The 17332-nt window shown below is 41.7% G+C and overlaps 2 protein-coding genes across 7 annotated transcripts; one reads left to right on the top strand and one right to left on the bottom strand.

Moving 5' to 3' along the window:
• Positions 1-1144: 1144 nt before the first annotated feature.
• Nat1 (N-acetyltransferase 1) lies at positions 1145-12727 on the bottom strand. 4 transcript variants are annotated; one of them, XM_070663044.1, is made up of 8 exons: positions 12584-12726; positions 5498-5609; positions 5149-5365; positions 4097-5051; positions 3866-4006; positions 2894-3783; positions 2447-2752; positions 1145-2265 (listed from the first exon to the last, which is right to left on the bottom strand). In XM_070663044.1, exons 4-8 carry the CDS (start codon positions 5010-5012, stop codon positions 2191-2193), a joined length of 2328 nt encoding a protein of 775 aa, XP_070519145.1. In that variant the 5' UTR covers positions 5013-5051; positions 5149-5365; positions 5498-5609; positions 12584-12726; the 3' UTR covers positions 1145-2190. The 4 variants fall into 4 exon arrangements, with proteins under 4 accessions (XP_070519145.1, XP_070519142.1, XP_070519144.1 ...); XM_070663041.1 differs by having other exon boundaries at positions 5149-5609; positions 12584-12727; XM_070663043.1 differs by lacking the exon at positions 12584-12726 and having other exon boundaries at positions 5498-6164.
• A 566-nt stretch (positions 12728-13293) lies between these two features.
• Positions 13294-17289, top strand: Syx13 (syntaxin 13). 3 transcript variants are annotated; one of them, XM_070663062.1, is made up of 6 exons: positions 13294-13457; positions 14081-14284; positions 14445-14610; positions 14688-14818; positions 15145-15278; positions 15421-17289. In XM_070663062.1, the coding sequence occupies exons 2-6, from the start codon at positions 14082-14084 to the stop codon at positions 15594-15596; spliced, it is 810 nt and encodes a 269-aa protein (XP_070519163.1). In that variant the 5' UTR covers positions 13294-13457; position 14081; the 3' UTR covers positions 15597-17289. The 3 variants fall into 3 exon arrangements, with proteins under 3 accessions (XP_070519163.1, XP_070519164.1, XP_070519165.1); XM_070663063.1 differs by lacking the exon at positions 13294-13457 and adding an exon at positions 13480-13626; XM_070663064.1 differs by lacking the exon at positions 13294-13457 and adding an exon at positions 13638-13767.
• Positions 17290-17332: the final 43 nt, after the last annotated feature.

Below are 17332 nucleotides of genomic sequence, written 5' to 3'. Positions count from 1 at the left end.
GCTCACGGAACAGAAGCGAGATGTACCCGCGTAGATGCGTCGTATTTTAGCAAATGGACATGAATGTTGGTCGACGGAAAACAGCGAGTATACGAATGTCCGCTAATGTATTACAATGGCATTACAAATATTGTTTTTTTTTTTTTTAATAATTCTTTTTTCGTCGTGGAAGTAACCGGGTCGATCCCTCACGGGACCATCGCAGCAAGGACACGATTGGCGTACGTTTCTTAAAACCGCCACAAAAGGGACCTTATAATCCAAGCCACATTTAATATTCCTTGTATCGAGTGAAAACGGGAACGTGTCGCGAATAATAATCTACCATTCCTATCGCCAATCCCTGCCAACGAGGTGTCGTCGCATTACGATCTATTTGTTATAGCCGCCGCTTTGGTCGCGAAGAAATTCTGATTTAACACATTCAACGCACGTGTATCCGAATACTGTCGTCGAAACTAACTCGTGAATGACAGTGTGACATATTCGGATAAAATAACGAAAATACGAGTCTTAACTGACCGACGCTTTGATCATGTACATTAGTTTTTTTCTTTTTCTTTTTTTTTTTCAAATAAAATAATTAAGACGCTATTCGAAGAAAACGCTTCAATTGGGTTTGGTAACAAAATTATACAGAAATCGTTGAACAATCAGGAATACATATGTACAATATTTTATAATAACAAAACCGTATTCAAATTTTCTCGGCGTCGGTTAAATTTCTACATACTAGTTTTACAGATTCGGCAACAGGAATACTAGTCGATTACTACAGAAAAAAAAAAAAAAAAAAGAGAAAGGCGCTAAGAATGCAGGAGCTAAGTATCTCCAATTCGTACGAGATGAGGAGAAAACAATCGCGAGACTCGAATGATACATTATTGCACGAAGTTTTCTTAATCACTGACATCTGAAAATCATCGACTGCAATCGTACTCGGCGACTCGGTGCGGGAGATACACAGCTGTTCTTCATCCATTCATCTCGATCAATACGCGCGATGACGATACGCGCGTATTGATCTCTCTAATAAACGAGCGAAATATCAAAAATCGTTGCATGTACAAGGTGGGAAATATGTGACGGGGTGAAGGGAGATGTGGGGGTGATCGATCATCAACGTAACAACCAGAGGACCATCTGTAATAAATTACACCAAGGCATATTTTATTCTTTTTTTTTCCTTTTAAATACGAGTTTTAGTCGTGTCACTAGTGTTCGCTATTAATTACGTTAAATGGATGTGATGTTGGCTGCTGGTTGTTATTATAACTGTAATTAATTAGTACTTATTAAAATTAAATAGCGCAGCAAGTAGATACACGGACAAACGTAGGTATTCACTTTACTCTGAATTTAATTTGGCGATATTAGCATTCGTACTTGGTGTATTTAAACTGCGATCTAAGGATATCGTTCCTGCTTCGAAAAGAAAGTGCTTCACTGTCTGCGGCTTACGTACACTACCGAGTCGGCTCTTTACTTCCGATTAATTTCGATATAATTTTTCCCCTCGTCTTAGAAAGATGTAGATATTTCGATTATTGATAATCAATTATGTATATTAATAATAAGAATAATCGGTAATAATTATAATAATTCCTTGTAATAAATGAAATGCTCGATACACAGAGATAACAAACGACTCCACTTATTGCCGCGAACAAAAAAGATACTTACAAAACGTGACACATGCACAATACTAGACAAAAACTCGGACAACACAAGAATGACCAGATTAATTTTCTTCCTTTTTCTCTTTTTTTGGGGGTTTTTTTTAGTTTTTTTTTTCTTTTTTCTTTTTTTTTTCTTTCTTTCTTTCTGCACCGACGACCATACAGTGGCGTAGTATCTTGATTATATCTGCTGGCCCAATATTATATTTTATAAATTATACCGATATTTAATTATCTAAAAAAAATTCTAAAACGTCTTGTTTGAAATGTCTGTCGTATACCACTCGTTAACTACAAACTATCTTATTTCTTTTCAGACATGATTGTTAAGTCCGTTTTTTTTTTCCAACCACACGTGAGGGATTAAGACAGACTACAAGATGTTTGCAATTCTGAATGGTAATAACTCAATTAGTAAAACTGAAACACCTCCTGTGGTTCAGTGACATAGATAGTAAAATTCTATTCCAAATCATAGATAGTCTGAATAATGCTCTCGAGACTCTTGCAATTAATTCTTCTCATCTTCGTCGTCTTCCTCCTCTTCCTCTGATGCCTCAGCAAGCCAAGTTAACCAGGAGTTTACCTATTTATATTATAATTATTTATATATGTATATATATATATATATATTCAAATAAATTATCCGATTAAACGTTGGCATAACAACTATTAATTTCCAAAATAAACTGTCTTTTAACGATGTAGTTACACAGCATAAAATTTAAAAGTCTTTAAATTAAAAAATATATCAATTGTATATTTACCTGGAATAATGCTTTGCCTTTGCCCGGATAAGCATCGGTAACGGTGTCTCTCCACTTGTGGTATGCTTCCTCTTCGATGACTTCAAGGTTGTAGAGTGCTATGAACCATCGTAGCAGCAGCCCTTTTGGAAAATTGTGCGAGAAGCAAAACACTTGAAGCGCATGAAGAGCCGTGACTTGTGAATCGATGGTAGTCAGGAATGTGCGAATAAAGCGTGCATATTTCTGCAGTAACGCACTTTCCTTCTCTTGCAGTTGTTTGTCTGGATTTACAGTCGGATCAACACCGGGCGCCAATGTTGTCTCCTGTTTCACATAGTATATTTCACATATATATTAAAAAAAAATATATTATATTAAGATTTTACAAATTAAAAATCTGATTTTAATAGTAATGGTTGTAAGATATAATAAATAAGAAAAATACGTTTAATATGTTTTACTAACCCCAGTGATGTACTTAAAAAGTACGTTCATCATAGCATTAATGAATGCAGGATCAGAATGATGTTGGGGATCCAGCTTCTCCTTGATCCATTTGTAAAGAGCATTGGGCGCCGGATCGGCTTCTAATTGACGCCACATATCACCCTGAATTCTAAGAAGAGGATAGAGGAAAGTCAATTCCCGATCTTCCAAAATTTCGCCCAAGCGTTCCTTCGTCTTTTCCGCTTCTGGCAGTTGGCTAATAAGATCTACTTTGCTGTCGTTGAAAATCTGCGTAAGTCTCGCCTTGCCCTGGGTCTTGTGTAGCTGTTGTAAAGTTAATAGGAACAGCGGATGATGACGACCATTTTCTGTTTCCGAAGCGAGATCCGTCAATTGGATTAAATTGTCCACTATGGCCTTAGCTGTCAAGAAGGCAACGTGAGATGCTACCAAAGGCACGGTGCTCTCCTTCTCCGAAATACTGGCCACTAATTCCTTCCATCCTTCGCTCACTTGCTGCAGAGTGAGCAAATTCTCCTTTTTCAATTCGACCACGAGTTTGGCAGAAAGATCTCGCTCAGAGTCTCCACGATCTAGCGTGTTCGAATAAAGCGTGCAGATCGCGTGACGCAAGAATCGTTCGGGTATCTTAAGATCTTTGAAAGCTGTCAAAGCATCCTGCACATTTGTGTGCGATGCAAGGTCGTCCATTAAGGCATTCACTTTCTTCAACACTTCCTCTCGTGTCGGTCCTTTGTCCTTTCTGTCCCTAGCCTTCTCTCGTTTGTCCACAGGGCCTTGTTTAATCACGATAGCAGGTGGTGTTTCTTTGTGCAATAAAGGCGAGCTGGGTTTCAGAGTGGTAGTACGCAAGAGAGGCATGTCTGAGCCTCGTCCTGGGAACAAATCTGTTTATTTTACATTAATTGTCATTATTTTACATTATTAATACATTTTTCAATAATGATGAAAGATAACGAGTATATTTACCATTATTGAGAGGTAGGTTCAAGTTGATGTTTGTTTGTTTGAACATCATCGAATTGGCTGAAGGTCTTAAAGATACTTCTTCTGGATGTCCTCCGATCAGCATTTTATTTTTGTTGAATCGAAGTTGTTCTTTATTGCTATCTGTAAAAGACAAAATAACAAATGCGGATAAGAATCGTTATTAATATTTATTATCAATTGTTGAGAAATATTTAATTTATCGATACTCACTGTTGTTAAAGTTTTGTGGCAAATTATGTTGCGGTTGGTTACGTTTTCCTTCGTAATTGTTCTGATGACGACTCTGGTTTTGATAATAGCCTCCTCCTGGCTGATTACGTTGATTATGGCGGCCATAACCAACGCCAGGAGTTCCTGCAAATCCATTCGGACTGAATGGTGGTGGTGGCATACCGAATGAGGGGGAAGTCAATGGTATACTTCCCATCATCTCCACGTCTAATCCGCCTCGTCCCATTTTTCGTAAAAACTCCGCACCGAGGCGATCCTCTCGTCCTCTGTGGAAACCGTTTCCTCGCGATGGCTCCTCGTTGTCATTGCGGATCTGATTAATCGGCATTGGGCCTTCGGTGCTCGTGGCCTTGCGCGGTTTCCAATCATCACGGCGTAATTCAATCACATCACGCAGCATGAATTTGATGCGTAGAGGAAGATCCCTACTCTCTGCCAGAGAGTTCATACGTTTGAAGTATTGATCCATGAGTCCGCGGCCCTTATCCGAGTCAAGGATACGGCCGCAGGTACGCATAATCTGGCAGAGGCACTCGATATCCTCCGCCGCGTCCCCCCGGGATCCCCCTCGCCTTTTCTTTTCCAGCAACTGCTGGATGCAACGATGTAAAATCGGCTCCGACACGATGCCCAGCTTGCCGAGCTCCCCAATGAACTTGATGTTACCAAGCATCTTACGCTTGGCCACCTGTCGGCGCTCTTCTTCTTCGGGACCAAGCTCATCTTGATTCTTGAATGCCTCGCTTGCTTTTGAACGATTTTCGAACTCGTCTTCGCACTTGTTAAGTAAAAGAACTCTAAATGTGCTCGGGCCTTTTTGACTTTCATCGATCGGTTTACGGGGTTCAAAGTTTGCGGCTTCGTCAGACAGCTGTTTGCACAGCCGTGCGTACATAGAACTGTACTTGGGTTCATCAAGTGCTTTTTCGAAGATCTGAAAAAAATTAATCACACATTTTATCTGTATCGTTACATCTTACGTATGTAATATATGACAAACACGCGTCGATTCTGCATTTGTTTCTACGTACCAAGAAAATAACACCCTTGAGAATCACATGGGAATTAAGCTCAACGTTGAGCAGGTCGTTGCTCAGCTTTGCGAATTTTTCCGGTGTGAGCTTGTTAAGAATACCCCGCACCTTTCTAAAGATGAGATCATTTCGGCTTTCTGGGGTGAGTGCATCGCGTCTAACAGTTGAAGGAGGGATCCAGCGTTGCTCAGTGGATAGGGAGCGAATATCGTCCCTGGAAGGCATCGAATTTTTCTAATGTCAGTGTCACAAGTAGCAACGCAACGATGTACTAAGTAATCGCTCTCTCGCGTTTCTATTTGTTTTATTTTTGCGTTACTGCCAAGGTAACTTTGTGAACCCTGACCTTCCTCCCGAGACACGAGAAGCACCCCCCGGTCCTGTGGGGTTGTCCGTTGTTGCGCGTGTTTTGGCCCCCTTAGTGATAAATCACAGCACACAGATCTTCCTTGAGGAAGCTGCAAAAATTACATTTAACGTTAAAATAAATATTTCGTACATTTTCCTTCAAATATTACTTACAAATATTAATTATAATTTATCTTAAATATACATATTATTTCGTCTCACAATTTAATTTGCACGCCGTGAAAACTTTAACGCTTTGAGTTAGCCTACTTGAAATATAATTTTAAATCGTCCCCCGAGTTTTTTTTCTCCCTTTTTCTCGCTAAGTGACAAGTGATCGCAAAGGCCAACGGCGATGTGCCATTGCAATGAACTCGTTTAATAATATTCGAGGACATTCCTTTCATCACTGCTGTGACCCATATGCGCCGATTTACAATCGTAATTGCGCATGCGAGCGCAATTTTAGAGAGAAGGCTTTCCTCGCGCGTTCGATAAATGGCGCACGCGAGTCCTGCGGTTAACGCACTCCGCGAGCCAAGTGTTTCAAGGATAGAATCATCAGACGGAACGCCAACGTTTCGTGAATCAACCGTGAACAAGTCGTTGCGCAGCATCCTCCTCAAACCAAAGACCGCGAGCAACAAGGGAATAAAAAAATTAATAAATTAAAAAAAAAAAAAAAAAAAAAAAAAACATATCGAATTATCGATCAGAGTTCTGGATTCGACAGCCCTCCCCTCCTTTTTTTTTTTTTCTCCTCGGGTGTAAAACGAGACTGATGGAAAAAGCGTTCGTAACTGAAAGGAATGCGCCGAGTTGTTTTAAGACACCTTGTAGACGTCGAAAGGCCTTCCATACAGACGTGGCAAGGACCTTCTTTCCCCGGGGACGAAGACGGCTTTGATCTTGCTCGCCTGCCTGCCTGCCTGCTCGCCCACCCGAAGAACAAAACGATCGAAACCCATGAGAGCGAAGGGAAGAGGGTAGGAAACGGGACGCTGAAGAGGAGCGTATGTGGGGCGCGGCTCATGGTCAGACGGTCAATGAACCCTCTTCCCCTAAACCCCCTCCCCTTCCGTTACACCTCGACCGATCATCTCGCGGACCCTGCCGTCGTTCGGCCGAGGTCGGACGACTTCGTCGGGCTGCTCGACGGAGGTCGTGCCCGTCTGCTGCATCTACCGGGTGTCCCACGAACGCGCGATTAGAATGATTTGCAGAATGTGCTCCGCGCGCGTAATGTAATTGAAATTGAGCAATTGTAATTAATTGTGGGAAATAAATAGCGACGAGGTAAATCGCGATCGAGAATTAGAAGAAGCTGAAAGAAGGAAGTCTCACAAGGCTCGAACTCTGGCAATTCAATTTATGTGCAATTGGACCTTTGTTGCATCGCAAGCATCGCCGAGTCTAAGTGACACAGATTTTGTCGAAACAGCTCCGAGGCGAGGAGAGGGAAATCGACAGCCGTGGCATTTAGCATTAAATGTATAACGAGAGCGCGAGGCTGGGGTTTTACGAAAATAGCATTCTCTAAACATTTAGTTTCGACCTGACGGGCGTGCGAAGCCTTGCTAAACGTGCAATGAAAATATCCGGTCTCTCACGAACGTATCCGAGCGGTGAGCAACGCTAGTTCGAACGCCTCGAGCGAAGAGAGGGAGAGGAGAAAAGAAGAAAAAAAAAAAAAAAAAAAAAAAAAAAAAAAAAGGGAAGAATGCAACCTGCCGCTGGAAAAACGTCAAAGAGAGTTTTCGATACGAAAAACGAGTCACTCTAGCCGCCCGAATCTTAGAAATGTATATACGTCGACGATGTGACGCGGCAAAACTTGCCGCTCGCGTCGCCGAACTTTGAAACGACCGACCGCCGCCGTGGAACACGTCACGCACTCGCCACGTGATGGTATACACAGGGTGGTCTCGTCCAAATCGTTAGCTCTGCCATCGAAAACCTCGGCCACGTGCAACTCGGGCTTTCGCGACTAAGACTGACCTTCAAAGTTTCAGAGCTCCCGCGATATTCTCATCTGCCTCATAAGCACGTCTCGCGATGGTTTAAATCGAGACAGAAACGATTAACCGAAGACAACACGTACAACGAGAGAGAGAGAGAGAAAAAAAAAAATGTTTGCGCGAGAAATGCAATCCGCGAGGTCAGGATTACAGGAGCGCGCACGTGTCGGAATTCGCGAGATAATTAAATAACCGAGGCGCGTGCACGGCGAGAAAAGATCCTCGCTGCTTGCGACAACCCTGGCGACTACGGGACTCCGAATTTGCATAATCACGTCATCCATTATTAGGATTTTCAAGGGAAAAAGCAGTCCGCAAGGTGTGCGCACTCGGTGTTAATAAACACTCGCCTAATCAGTCGCTAATACCGGTCGCGACGATTCCGCGAACGTCCACGGTCGAACGAATCACGCCACCGGAACGCAGAAACTGCATCGCAATAAATGATAATGACACGATAACGAACGATAAAAACTCTCGGACAAACAGCGACAATTAATAAGACGTAACGAGCGACGATTCCTAGCGAAAAGACGGAAAAATCAAAATTACGCTTTTCAGAGGAATAAGTTTTTTTTTTCTTCATGTATTGATCGTTGCCGAAAAATCTTTCAATACGCCACGCGTAAAAGTGTACATGTATTTACGCTAAACTATAGAATAGAGACAGGCTTCTCTCATCGCGGTATTTTCCACCGTGAATAAATCGCTCGGTGATTACGCGGACTTTCCTGTTCGGATGTTTGCGCGGAGACCTCGACGCATTAATTTATTCTCTGCTAGGTGGGCCGTCGTCGCCAAATGAAATAACGGTATTAATCGGACGAGACTGGGTTCGCAATTAATTCCGCGAATGCGAAAGCCGGGTGTATCCTCGGAATATGAGGTACGCGATATCTATTCGGTCGTATCCCGCTCGACGTTACAAATAAATAAATAAAAGACGACGTAATCGCACATTTAATGCAATCGATTCGTAGTAACGTGACGAAAGTTGCACGACTGAGCGAGCAGATAAAAAAAAAAGAAAAAAAAAGGCAGATAAATCAACATCGAATTAAGCTGCGCCCGTTCTCGGTTATGCGGACAATTCGCCAATTAACAATCTCGAGATTAACGCCTTTCGTCGCGTCCGGTTCTTTTCGTCCGTCTCCCTGATAATCGAGTGATCGACCTTTCGCTAGAGATCAGAAAACGGTGGAAATGTACCGTGGAGCCATATACGTACGAACGCCCGCCGACGCGGTCTCCTTGAGAGAAATCGTCATGCACAAGGTGGATGACGACGGCGCACAAAGAGATAGCGACCGAGTGACGCAAGGCGAGCGAGCGAGCAAAACGCGCGTCCCTCTCGACCCGCCGGCGTACCATTACTTTCCGTTTCCTCGCGACACGTCACTGATGCGCCGTGACGACCGGCTCTCCTCGGAGCTTACCAGAGCCAGCAACCGCGAGCCTCGACGAGCCAGCGGATAACAGATAATTAGACGGCGAGTTAATTGCGGGTCTATTTTAAGAAAGCGCACGAAATAATACAATAATAATGATAAAATTAAGAAACGAACGAATTTCTCGTCGCTCCTGAAAATTACAGAAGTAACAACGGCTACTGCGGCAAGTGGAAATATCCTTAAAGCATTTTGTTAAGAGAAAATGACCGAGGTAACGAGCGGAAGAACGAGGCGGCCAATTCGGAATGAGCGAGCACTCTCTGGTTCGACTTCGACATAGTATTCGTTGAAAGTAACGTCGAAAGTACTGAATAGATAAGCGGCGAGTTACTCATCCAATCGTTACGGCACAACGGAGGAGATAAGCGAGTGAAATTACTCGTTGTCTCCAAAATTAACTGGATAAGACTAATAAATCGCTCGCGGGCGCTTTCGAGATAATAAAATAGATAAACTGGAGACTCGACGTGCTTCTCGATTCGACACGGCCTACAGCAGGGAAAATATTTCACCTCTTCGAGTGTTTGGTGGAAGAAAAATTAAGAAAACCGAAACAAGTAAAAATGTCGGAGTAAAAACAGCTGACCGCCTTTTCGCGCAACTTTGCGCAGGCAAAGTTGCCCGACAACGGAGAAAAAAAAGCGCGATAATGCAGATAAGCGTCTTTATCTCGCGCCGGGTGTTCATAAGAACGTGTCAGAATTGAGTCATCGAATGTAAACGCATACAGATGCGAGGAGAGTTGTTAGATTCGATTCGAAAAAATCTATGAAACAGATCTGCTCCAGCTGATCTTAACCAAAGGAGAGAAAAAAAATTTTATTTTCAAAGATCATGCGATAAATATATGTGAAACAGCACGGGATGCTTATCGCGAGGTTTCCATAAAAAAATAAAATCACCTACATCCTTGAAACGTTAAACGTTTCTTCTAAGACAAAGCGATCGCAGCTGGTAAAAATGCAAATTTATTTCATAGGTGACTGTCGCATCGAGAATAAGTTCGCGGGACGAATCGGGGGAGAACAGGCACGTGGAAAAGATCCGAGCGGAAACGCGATCTGCTCGTCGGACCGTCGCCGAGTGTTTTACGAGGACAAAGACTGGGGACGTAAGAAATTTCGAGTCGTAAAACGCCGCGCGTTCATTGATGCACGTAACGCGAACGTAGACCAGACACGGCCTCGTGGAACGAGCGGTTGAAGGAAAATCTATTCGGAGCGTCTATTCATAGCCCGATAAGCGTTTTGAAGTCTACCGTGCAACAAAAGGGGGCCGATCGAGCTTATGCGCGCCGGCATAGCCGTTTAAAGGCGGATATACAGCGACGATGCGGAATCACGCGGGCGAGTTTAATGGAACAGAACGGGTTTTACAACCAGGTGTTTCGCGCCGGCATTCCACGAATTCTTCTCCCGCCGACGCTCGAGGAGCTATCCGCGAACTCTTGGAGATCCCCGGCGCTTCCCGAAGTCGCGAGACGCGACTCCGAATTATTCGCGAGAAAAGGGATCGTTTCAATCTTTCCGCTGTAAGCCGAGGTCCGAATTCACGAGACTATCGATCACCGCCGAAGAAACGGAGAGGAGGAAGCTGCCTTCTCTCGTCGGCGGGAACATCTCGAGAGGATTTTTCGCGCGCGTCGGAGGATGCATCGGAGCTGTCAAGTCACAGTATTAATAGATGACGATTGAAGCGACTCGATTAGATCCGCGGGGCAAGTCGAAAATAACCCGGGCGCGTTCTCGTCGATTAACGAGTGATAAAAGCACCGGCGAAAGACGCGCGAACACCCCCTTATTCTTAATCACTTCCCGTTTACTCTTCGCCAAGGGAATGACCTAACGCGAGCTACCCAGATCGGGGCTCCTCTCCTGAAAACGTTAGATACGTGGACGGCACGCTTGTCCTCGTATATAGCTCGCCTAAGTCGGCCGTGCGTCGTACATGTGGTATTCGACACGAGCGGAACAGAGTCGGCATCGATCGGCCAGGAGGTAACACGCGTGCCCCTTGGAGTGCTTGCCGCTCGACGCGGACGAAGGAGTGCCCGCTGCATTTCCGAGAAGGCTGAACTTCCGGAGGGGGAGAGAAAGAAAGAGAGAGAAAGAGAGAAAGCAACGCGGTTGTCTCTCTCTCTCTCTTGCTCCCTCGGAGACGAAGTAATGGCGAGGATTCGCTCGCTTGCTCGCCATGTTCCGAGCCTTAACCCTTTCGCGCATACCATTCGAGACGAAGGGCGAGGGGTATGAAGTTAAATTACCGAATCTGAATCATCGAGGCCGAGTTACTTAACCTAGCGATCGTTCCCCTTTTCCCCATGCAGTTATTTAGCAGAAGCGTGACCACAGCTTCTAGAATTCCCTTACTTTACGTCTCGCGCGCGATGCACGTTCGAGCGTGTAAAGAGATCCTGAAGGTTGCCATGCGGATCGCAAAGCGGATTTGGAACACCGACAACGGGCTGGACTGGATGAACGGCGGTTTACCGAAACACGTGCTCCGATATTTTAGAGTCTCGCCACAGGCGACTTTTCCTTCTTTCTTCGGAGACAAAATTTTTCAATTACTTGTATGAGAGGTTTTATTACCTCCGATTGCTTTGAACGTTTACCGAAGGCGTCCGCGTGTCTTTCTACTGCAAATTGTCGGTGTTCTGTCAACAAGCACATGCAGCGGGTTAAAAGAGAGGAAAACTGTCGGAGAAACACGTCGCGCGGTCTGGAGCTGGTATTTTTTTTCTTTTTTCCTCGCGTTAAATGTTTTCGAGAATGTAAAAATCACGAAGTAGGGAATCGCGATAAAAAAAACCCGCGATTATATCGTCGGACGTGTTCACCTAACGGGAGCCGACGAGAAAGCGCGATGGGAAGCCGGGCGCGTAGTCGAGCGTCCCCAAGGAAAGGCGTCGCGCGCACTGATTCCGGGAACTCGTCGAAACGACGTGAAGAGAGGGGGGGGCACGCGGAGAGCCCTCCCGTCTTCTCTATACACGCAACAAAGAGAAACGCCCCGAAGACGCGTTCTGCTCCTCGCCTCCTCGTGCTACGGGAATCCAGCTCCAGAAAGTCGTTTCGCTTTTTTTTCTTTTTTCCCGAACTTGTTCACATACGCGAGAGACGGTCGAGAGAAACCTTCTCGTCCCGCCGCGTGGCCGAAGTGTCAAACGTGGGAGTCTCGCGTGGGCAACAGCGAGGCACCGCGAGACGCTTCGCGGCGAGCACCTTTTTTTTCTTTTTTTTTTTTTTTCTTTTTTTTCACCCTGCGCGAAGGGACGAGGAAAGGCCCTGCGCGCGGAGGACACGCACGAGGAAAAAACTCCGAGAAAACGAGGGCACTATCGGCTGGTGCTCGCCACGGGGCTTCGCGGCCCCCCGAGAGACGGGCGCAGAGACGAGGACACAGCACGGCGGCGGCAGCGACGGCTCGAGAAGATTCCTCGCGGACGGTGACGGTGCGGCGGAAACGTGGCCGCGCGACGGCCCGGCCACGCGGAAAAAAACGCGGCCGCGCGGCCGCGCTGCGTCCCGCGCGCGTTTCGCCGCGATCGCGTCGCGTCGTGCCCGATAAATCGCCACACAAACCCAGGAGAAATCACAATAGACGTTTACTTACGGCCCGACCGTTGTTGTCTCTGAGGCCTCCGCTTTCGCAATCTGTCGGTCACACTCGGTAACTTCCGCGGCACGCGTCAGGTCAAGCGAGCCTCCGTCGCGTGACTGCGACCACCACTCGCAAGCCGCGGGCGTTTCACGATCCGAGCGGGCAAAATTCGCGAGACGTTACCCCGGCGACACTTAGCGACCGCGTAGCTGGAACTCGCGAAATTAACCTCCCCGTGGACACGCCCTTGAGTCTGTCGGTGATGATACCAATGGACGGTGCTCTAGACTCCACCACGCGAGTCGTCGCGACGAGGACGTTCCTTGTTCTCTCTCACACCACGAAACTCTGCCAAGAATATCGTTTACCTCTACCGCCGTTAATTATCCGAATAATCTTTAACAAGACCCGCGTAATTACACCGATTGTTAACCTCGTCGTCGAATCGGCAACCGGACGTCGTCTGTTTCCTCCTACAATTTGACTCCGTCGGTGAGCGTAACTCTCATGGAAATCGAATCGAACGAGTTTCGACCACGGGGAGAAAGAAAGATTTGCGAGAGAAATTCGTAATTATATCAACGCATAAATAACGTCACTCCCCGCGAACATTTTTTTTCTGGTCGCGTGATAAGAATCGCGGCTTGGGGCCAGAGGAGAAGAGATCAACCCATGCCGGGAGAGTAGACCACCCACCGCACCCACGGACGAGAGTACAAAGGGTCTGTTGTCACACGGCCGGTGCTGCAGATCGCTTTGGGGCAACTGTCAGTTTCTCGAGGAGGTCCCGGGCGCGGGTAGACACTCTCGTCGCGTTTTTAAATGTGACTCCACGAGCGGGATTGGCGTTTATACGTTTAAGGACACTTGTGATAAGCGGATTCAGGTTGGTGACAGCCGCGTCTAGGCGTATCATCCGCCAAGAGAGCGGAAAGAGGACCTCGCTTCGCGGCCCCCTTTGTCCTCGCTCGTTCCGATATAACTCCACGGACTGGCCGTTTTTTTTCCACGGAGATTTATTGGCCTCGTTTGCTGTTAAACGTCTTACCACGCGTGTACGTCTCGCTGTTCGTTGAGAATCTCTCGTAAATTTAGCACCGCGACCGTCACGTTCGTGAAACGATACTTCTGAGCGCCGAAATATCGCGAGAAACGAGTCACGACCTCCCAAGGATCATTTTCTTTACGTTTATCTTGTCAGTTCTTCAAATTCATTGTTATATGAATTTTGCATTGGCAAAGAATCTCACAAATTTCTACAATGTCGAATATCTGCAATACAAAAAGCAGCAAGATTTTTATTTTGTATTTTTTAATAGCTGTGAATATCATTAGCAAAGTAGTTTGCATGTAATCTCATATTATATTAGTGTAACTGACAATTTTATGGATTGCATTTTATACAGTAACACATGAGAATTTATATTGTAAAAAGTCCTTAATATCTTGTAACAAGATTGTTATCGTAATAAAATATGAAATTAAGACTAAATTAAATTTTTTTTACAGAATGGCTCAGCGTCCTCAGAACTATGGGTCTACGGATCAACGGGTGGATGTACCTGAAATAGGATTTAGTCCTACTGAACTTTATAATCTCTGTGAAAATATTACCACTAACATATATACAATTAATGCAAGTTGGAAAACTTTAGAAAAAGCTTACAAAAATATTGGAACCAGCAAAGATAATCAAGCTTTAAGAGACAAAGTGTAGGTGTTAACAAACATTATTACACTTTTAATAAATTTAAAATTTATTATTAAAACTTTATTATTATTAAATTATTATTAAAACTTTTAATAAATGTAAAAGCTAATATAATAATATATTAAAACAATATATTGTTATAATAACTTATATATTTTTCAGACATGTAACACAATCAAGTACCAATCAGGTGGTCACACAAATAAGTAAGGACATAGCGAGACTAACGGTGCTGATGAGAGGTGGGGAAAAGCAGCAAAAATTACAAATTGAAAAACTTGCAACAGACTTTAAAGATGCATTACAAAAGTATTCAGATATGCAGAAAGTATGCAGAATTAATTACAAAAAAATCTTAACCGTAAAATATTCGTTTGACATTAATAATTAATGCATTTTTGACAGTCAATTGCTGAGAAGATGAAAAGACATATTTTAACTATGACAGATATGGAAAATTCAATGGATGGAGCAGAAGTTGAAGAGACACAACGTTTACTTCTAGTGCAGGAACAAGAGCACAGGTCTACACAAAGGTTTGGAAATAAAATTTTTTTACATTTCGTACTTTGTACTAATAATGCTGTAATAAAATCTATTATTATTATATCGAATAAAAGTTGTAAAATTTTCTGAATGATATAGCGATAAAAATTGTGGATTTTGTAGCATATTTGTGACAAAAAAGTTAGACTAAACTTGAAACTTTTGTGAAAAAATTAATTTCGCGACATGTATTATTAATATAAAGAAGTTATATTATGGTAAGTTAGTTTCAATGTATCTCATAAAACAAAAAAAAATAACTAAGTCAAACATATTAAAAACGATGTGTAATTAATTCATATTATGACATACACAGGACACTCGAATTTCAACATGGGCTACTCTTAGAACGAGAAGATAGGATAAAACGTATCGAGGGCGATATTTTGGATGTGAATCAAATTATGCGCGAACTCGCGGCACTAGTACATCAGCAAGGTGATACTATTGGTAAGTAATTACTTTTTATAGATAGCAAAACTATAATAATTTTATAATAAAATGTAAAAAAAAAATAATACATAATATACAAATTTTTCAATTCAGTATATGCCTAATTGTGAAGTATATGTGTTGAAAAAATTTTGCATAGATACAATTGATAACCATATAGAGAACATACATGGCAATGTCGAACTAGGAGCGCAGGAACTGGAAAAGGGAAGTAATTACCAAAGTAAATATCGTCGAAAAGTTTTTGTTGTGTTGTTACTTATGATTATAATTGCCATTGTAGTAACTGTTATTCTAGTCATTAAATTAAGTTAGCGATTCTAGCCTCGCGGGTCTTGCTGATGAACGAAAAAGGTTGTCTCAATCTGTTTCATATGTCATTTGAAAATAATTTCTTCAAGGACCACATCTCATTTTGACCATTTCTATATGTATATCGGAGATGTAACGAGGAGAGTATAGAGACTTATTTTATATCTGGTTACGAATGTAATTATCTCCTGTATTTTTGGAGATGTTAGCTATTTTGAAATTTTATAAAACAGTATTTAATAATTTCACATGTAAAATATAAATTTTTATAAACTTTTTTTTTTATTTCTTTTTACACTCTAGCTGAATTATTATCAAATAAAATATTACAGCGTCAATAAGGGCTAATACCTTTACCATTTTTTACACGCCTATCTTATAGTACACAACAGTTGCTTCAAATAATATTAATTTTTCGCATTATTTGAATATAAGGAATTTTTTTAATTAAAAAAATCTTGCTTGATTTTTTATAAGTATTATTTTAATATTACATGTGAAAAAAATTTTAAGTCGTGTTTTGATAGTTCTTAACTGTCCAACGACGGTACATAAATATTTGTAATATTCATCGATAGCAAAAATGTATTAACATTGATCTTTATAGTATAAAAGTATATAATGTTAGAACAATCAACTTGACTCATACGTTCTCTGAGTAATTTATTTGTACATTAAACCGTATAAAAAAATTCTACAGTAAAATTTGGAATTAGATTTATGAATAAGCATAAAATTTTTATTCACATTTGTATTAAATATTATTTTCATATATTAGTTTACAAAAGTTATCAATCTTATTATATGTAGGGATATTAATCGTGATTAATAAATTGCTATAATGCAACGCCAAATTAGATGAATATTGAACATCATAGTATTATAGTTGGTTTAAAATCAATTAAATAAATATTCTTTTGACAACTTTTGTAATAAAATTAATTAACTTAGTTAATGCGTTGTCTAAATAACATTGTCAAAATTATTTGCATACTTTGTTACGTATTTGATCTCTTGTAATTTTCATTCTATTTAGTAATTATAACTTATTGGAACAGCTTATTGGAAATTTCCCGTAATCTATAAAAAAAAAAGGTGCTAATTAACTTGCAAATAATTTTATATTATTTCATATACATATATCTGTGTAAAATAATTTTCATGAAAAACGATGATATATTTTAAAACATATATATTAAATTTTTGATGAAAAATAGGTGAAATAATTTTCAAGAAATATTATAACGTAAATATATTCAAAGTGTTAATGTATATACGTAAAATTTTCTTTGAAATTTGAGGTATTTTTGCTCCATAGATGATTTAATCAAGTTTTATATATTAATATTATTAAAGAAAATAATATATTGCCTATATTTCGAATCATGTATTGTTAGACACAGAAAATTCGATTGAGACAGCCATTTTCCTATGATTACTCAATTCTGATATGATTATTAGGCATTCCGGATTTAAAAAATCCAACATATAATTATTAAGATTATAATCTGAATATTGTATATACAACTAATTATTAACATCATTTAAATAAATAGTGCTATGATATTGATATCGATACAAACGCTTATTATCAAGCATAATAACTTTATTATCGTTGTTGATTTGTATGTGCTAAATTAATATTAGGTATTAAATTATGTTTTGTTCTTTGCAAATAAAGTTTTTTTATACCCTATATGATGCGATTACACAAGGTATTCCAATTTAAAGGGTTCACG

The sequence above is a fragment of the Cardiocondyla obscurior genome, linkage group LG11 (assembly GCF_019399895.1).
Source record: "Cardiocondyla obscurior isolate alpha-2009 linkage group LG11, Cobs3.1, whole genome shotgun sequence".
Taxonomy (NCBI): Eukaryota; Metazoa; Arthropoda; class Insecta; order Hymenoptera; family Formicidae; genus Cardiocondyla; species Cardiocondyla obscurior.
This window is presented reverse-complemented; position numbering and strand designations above follow the sequence as displayed.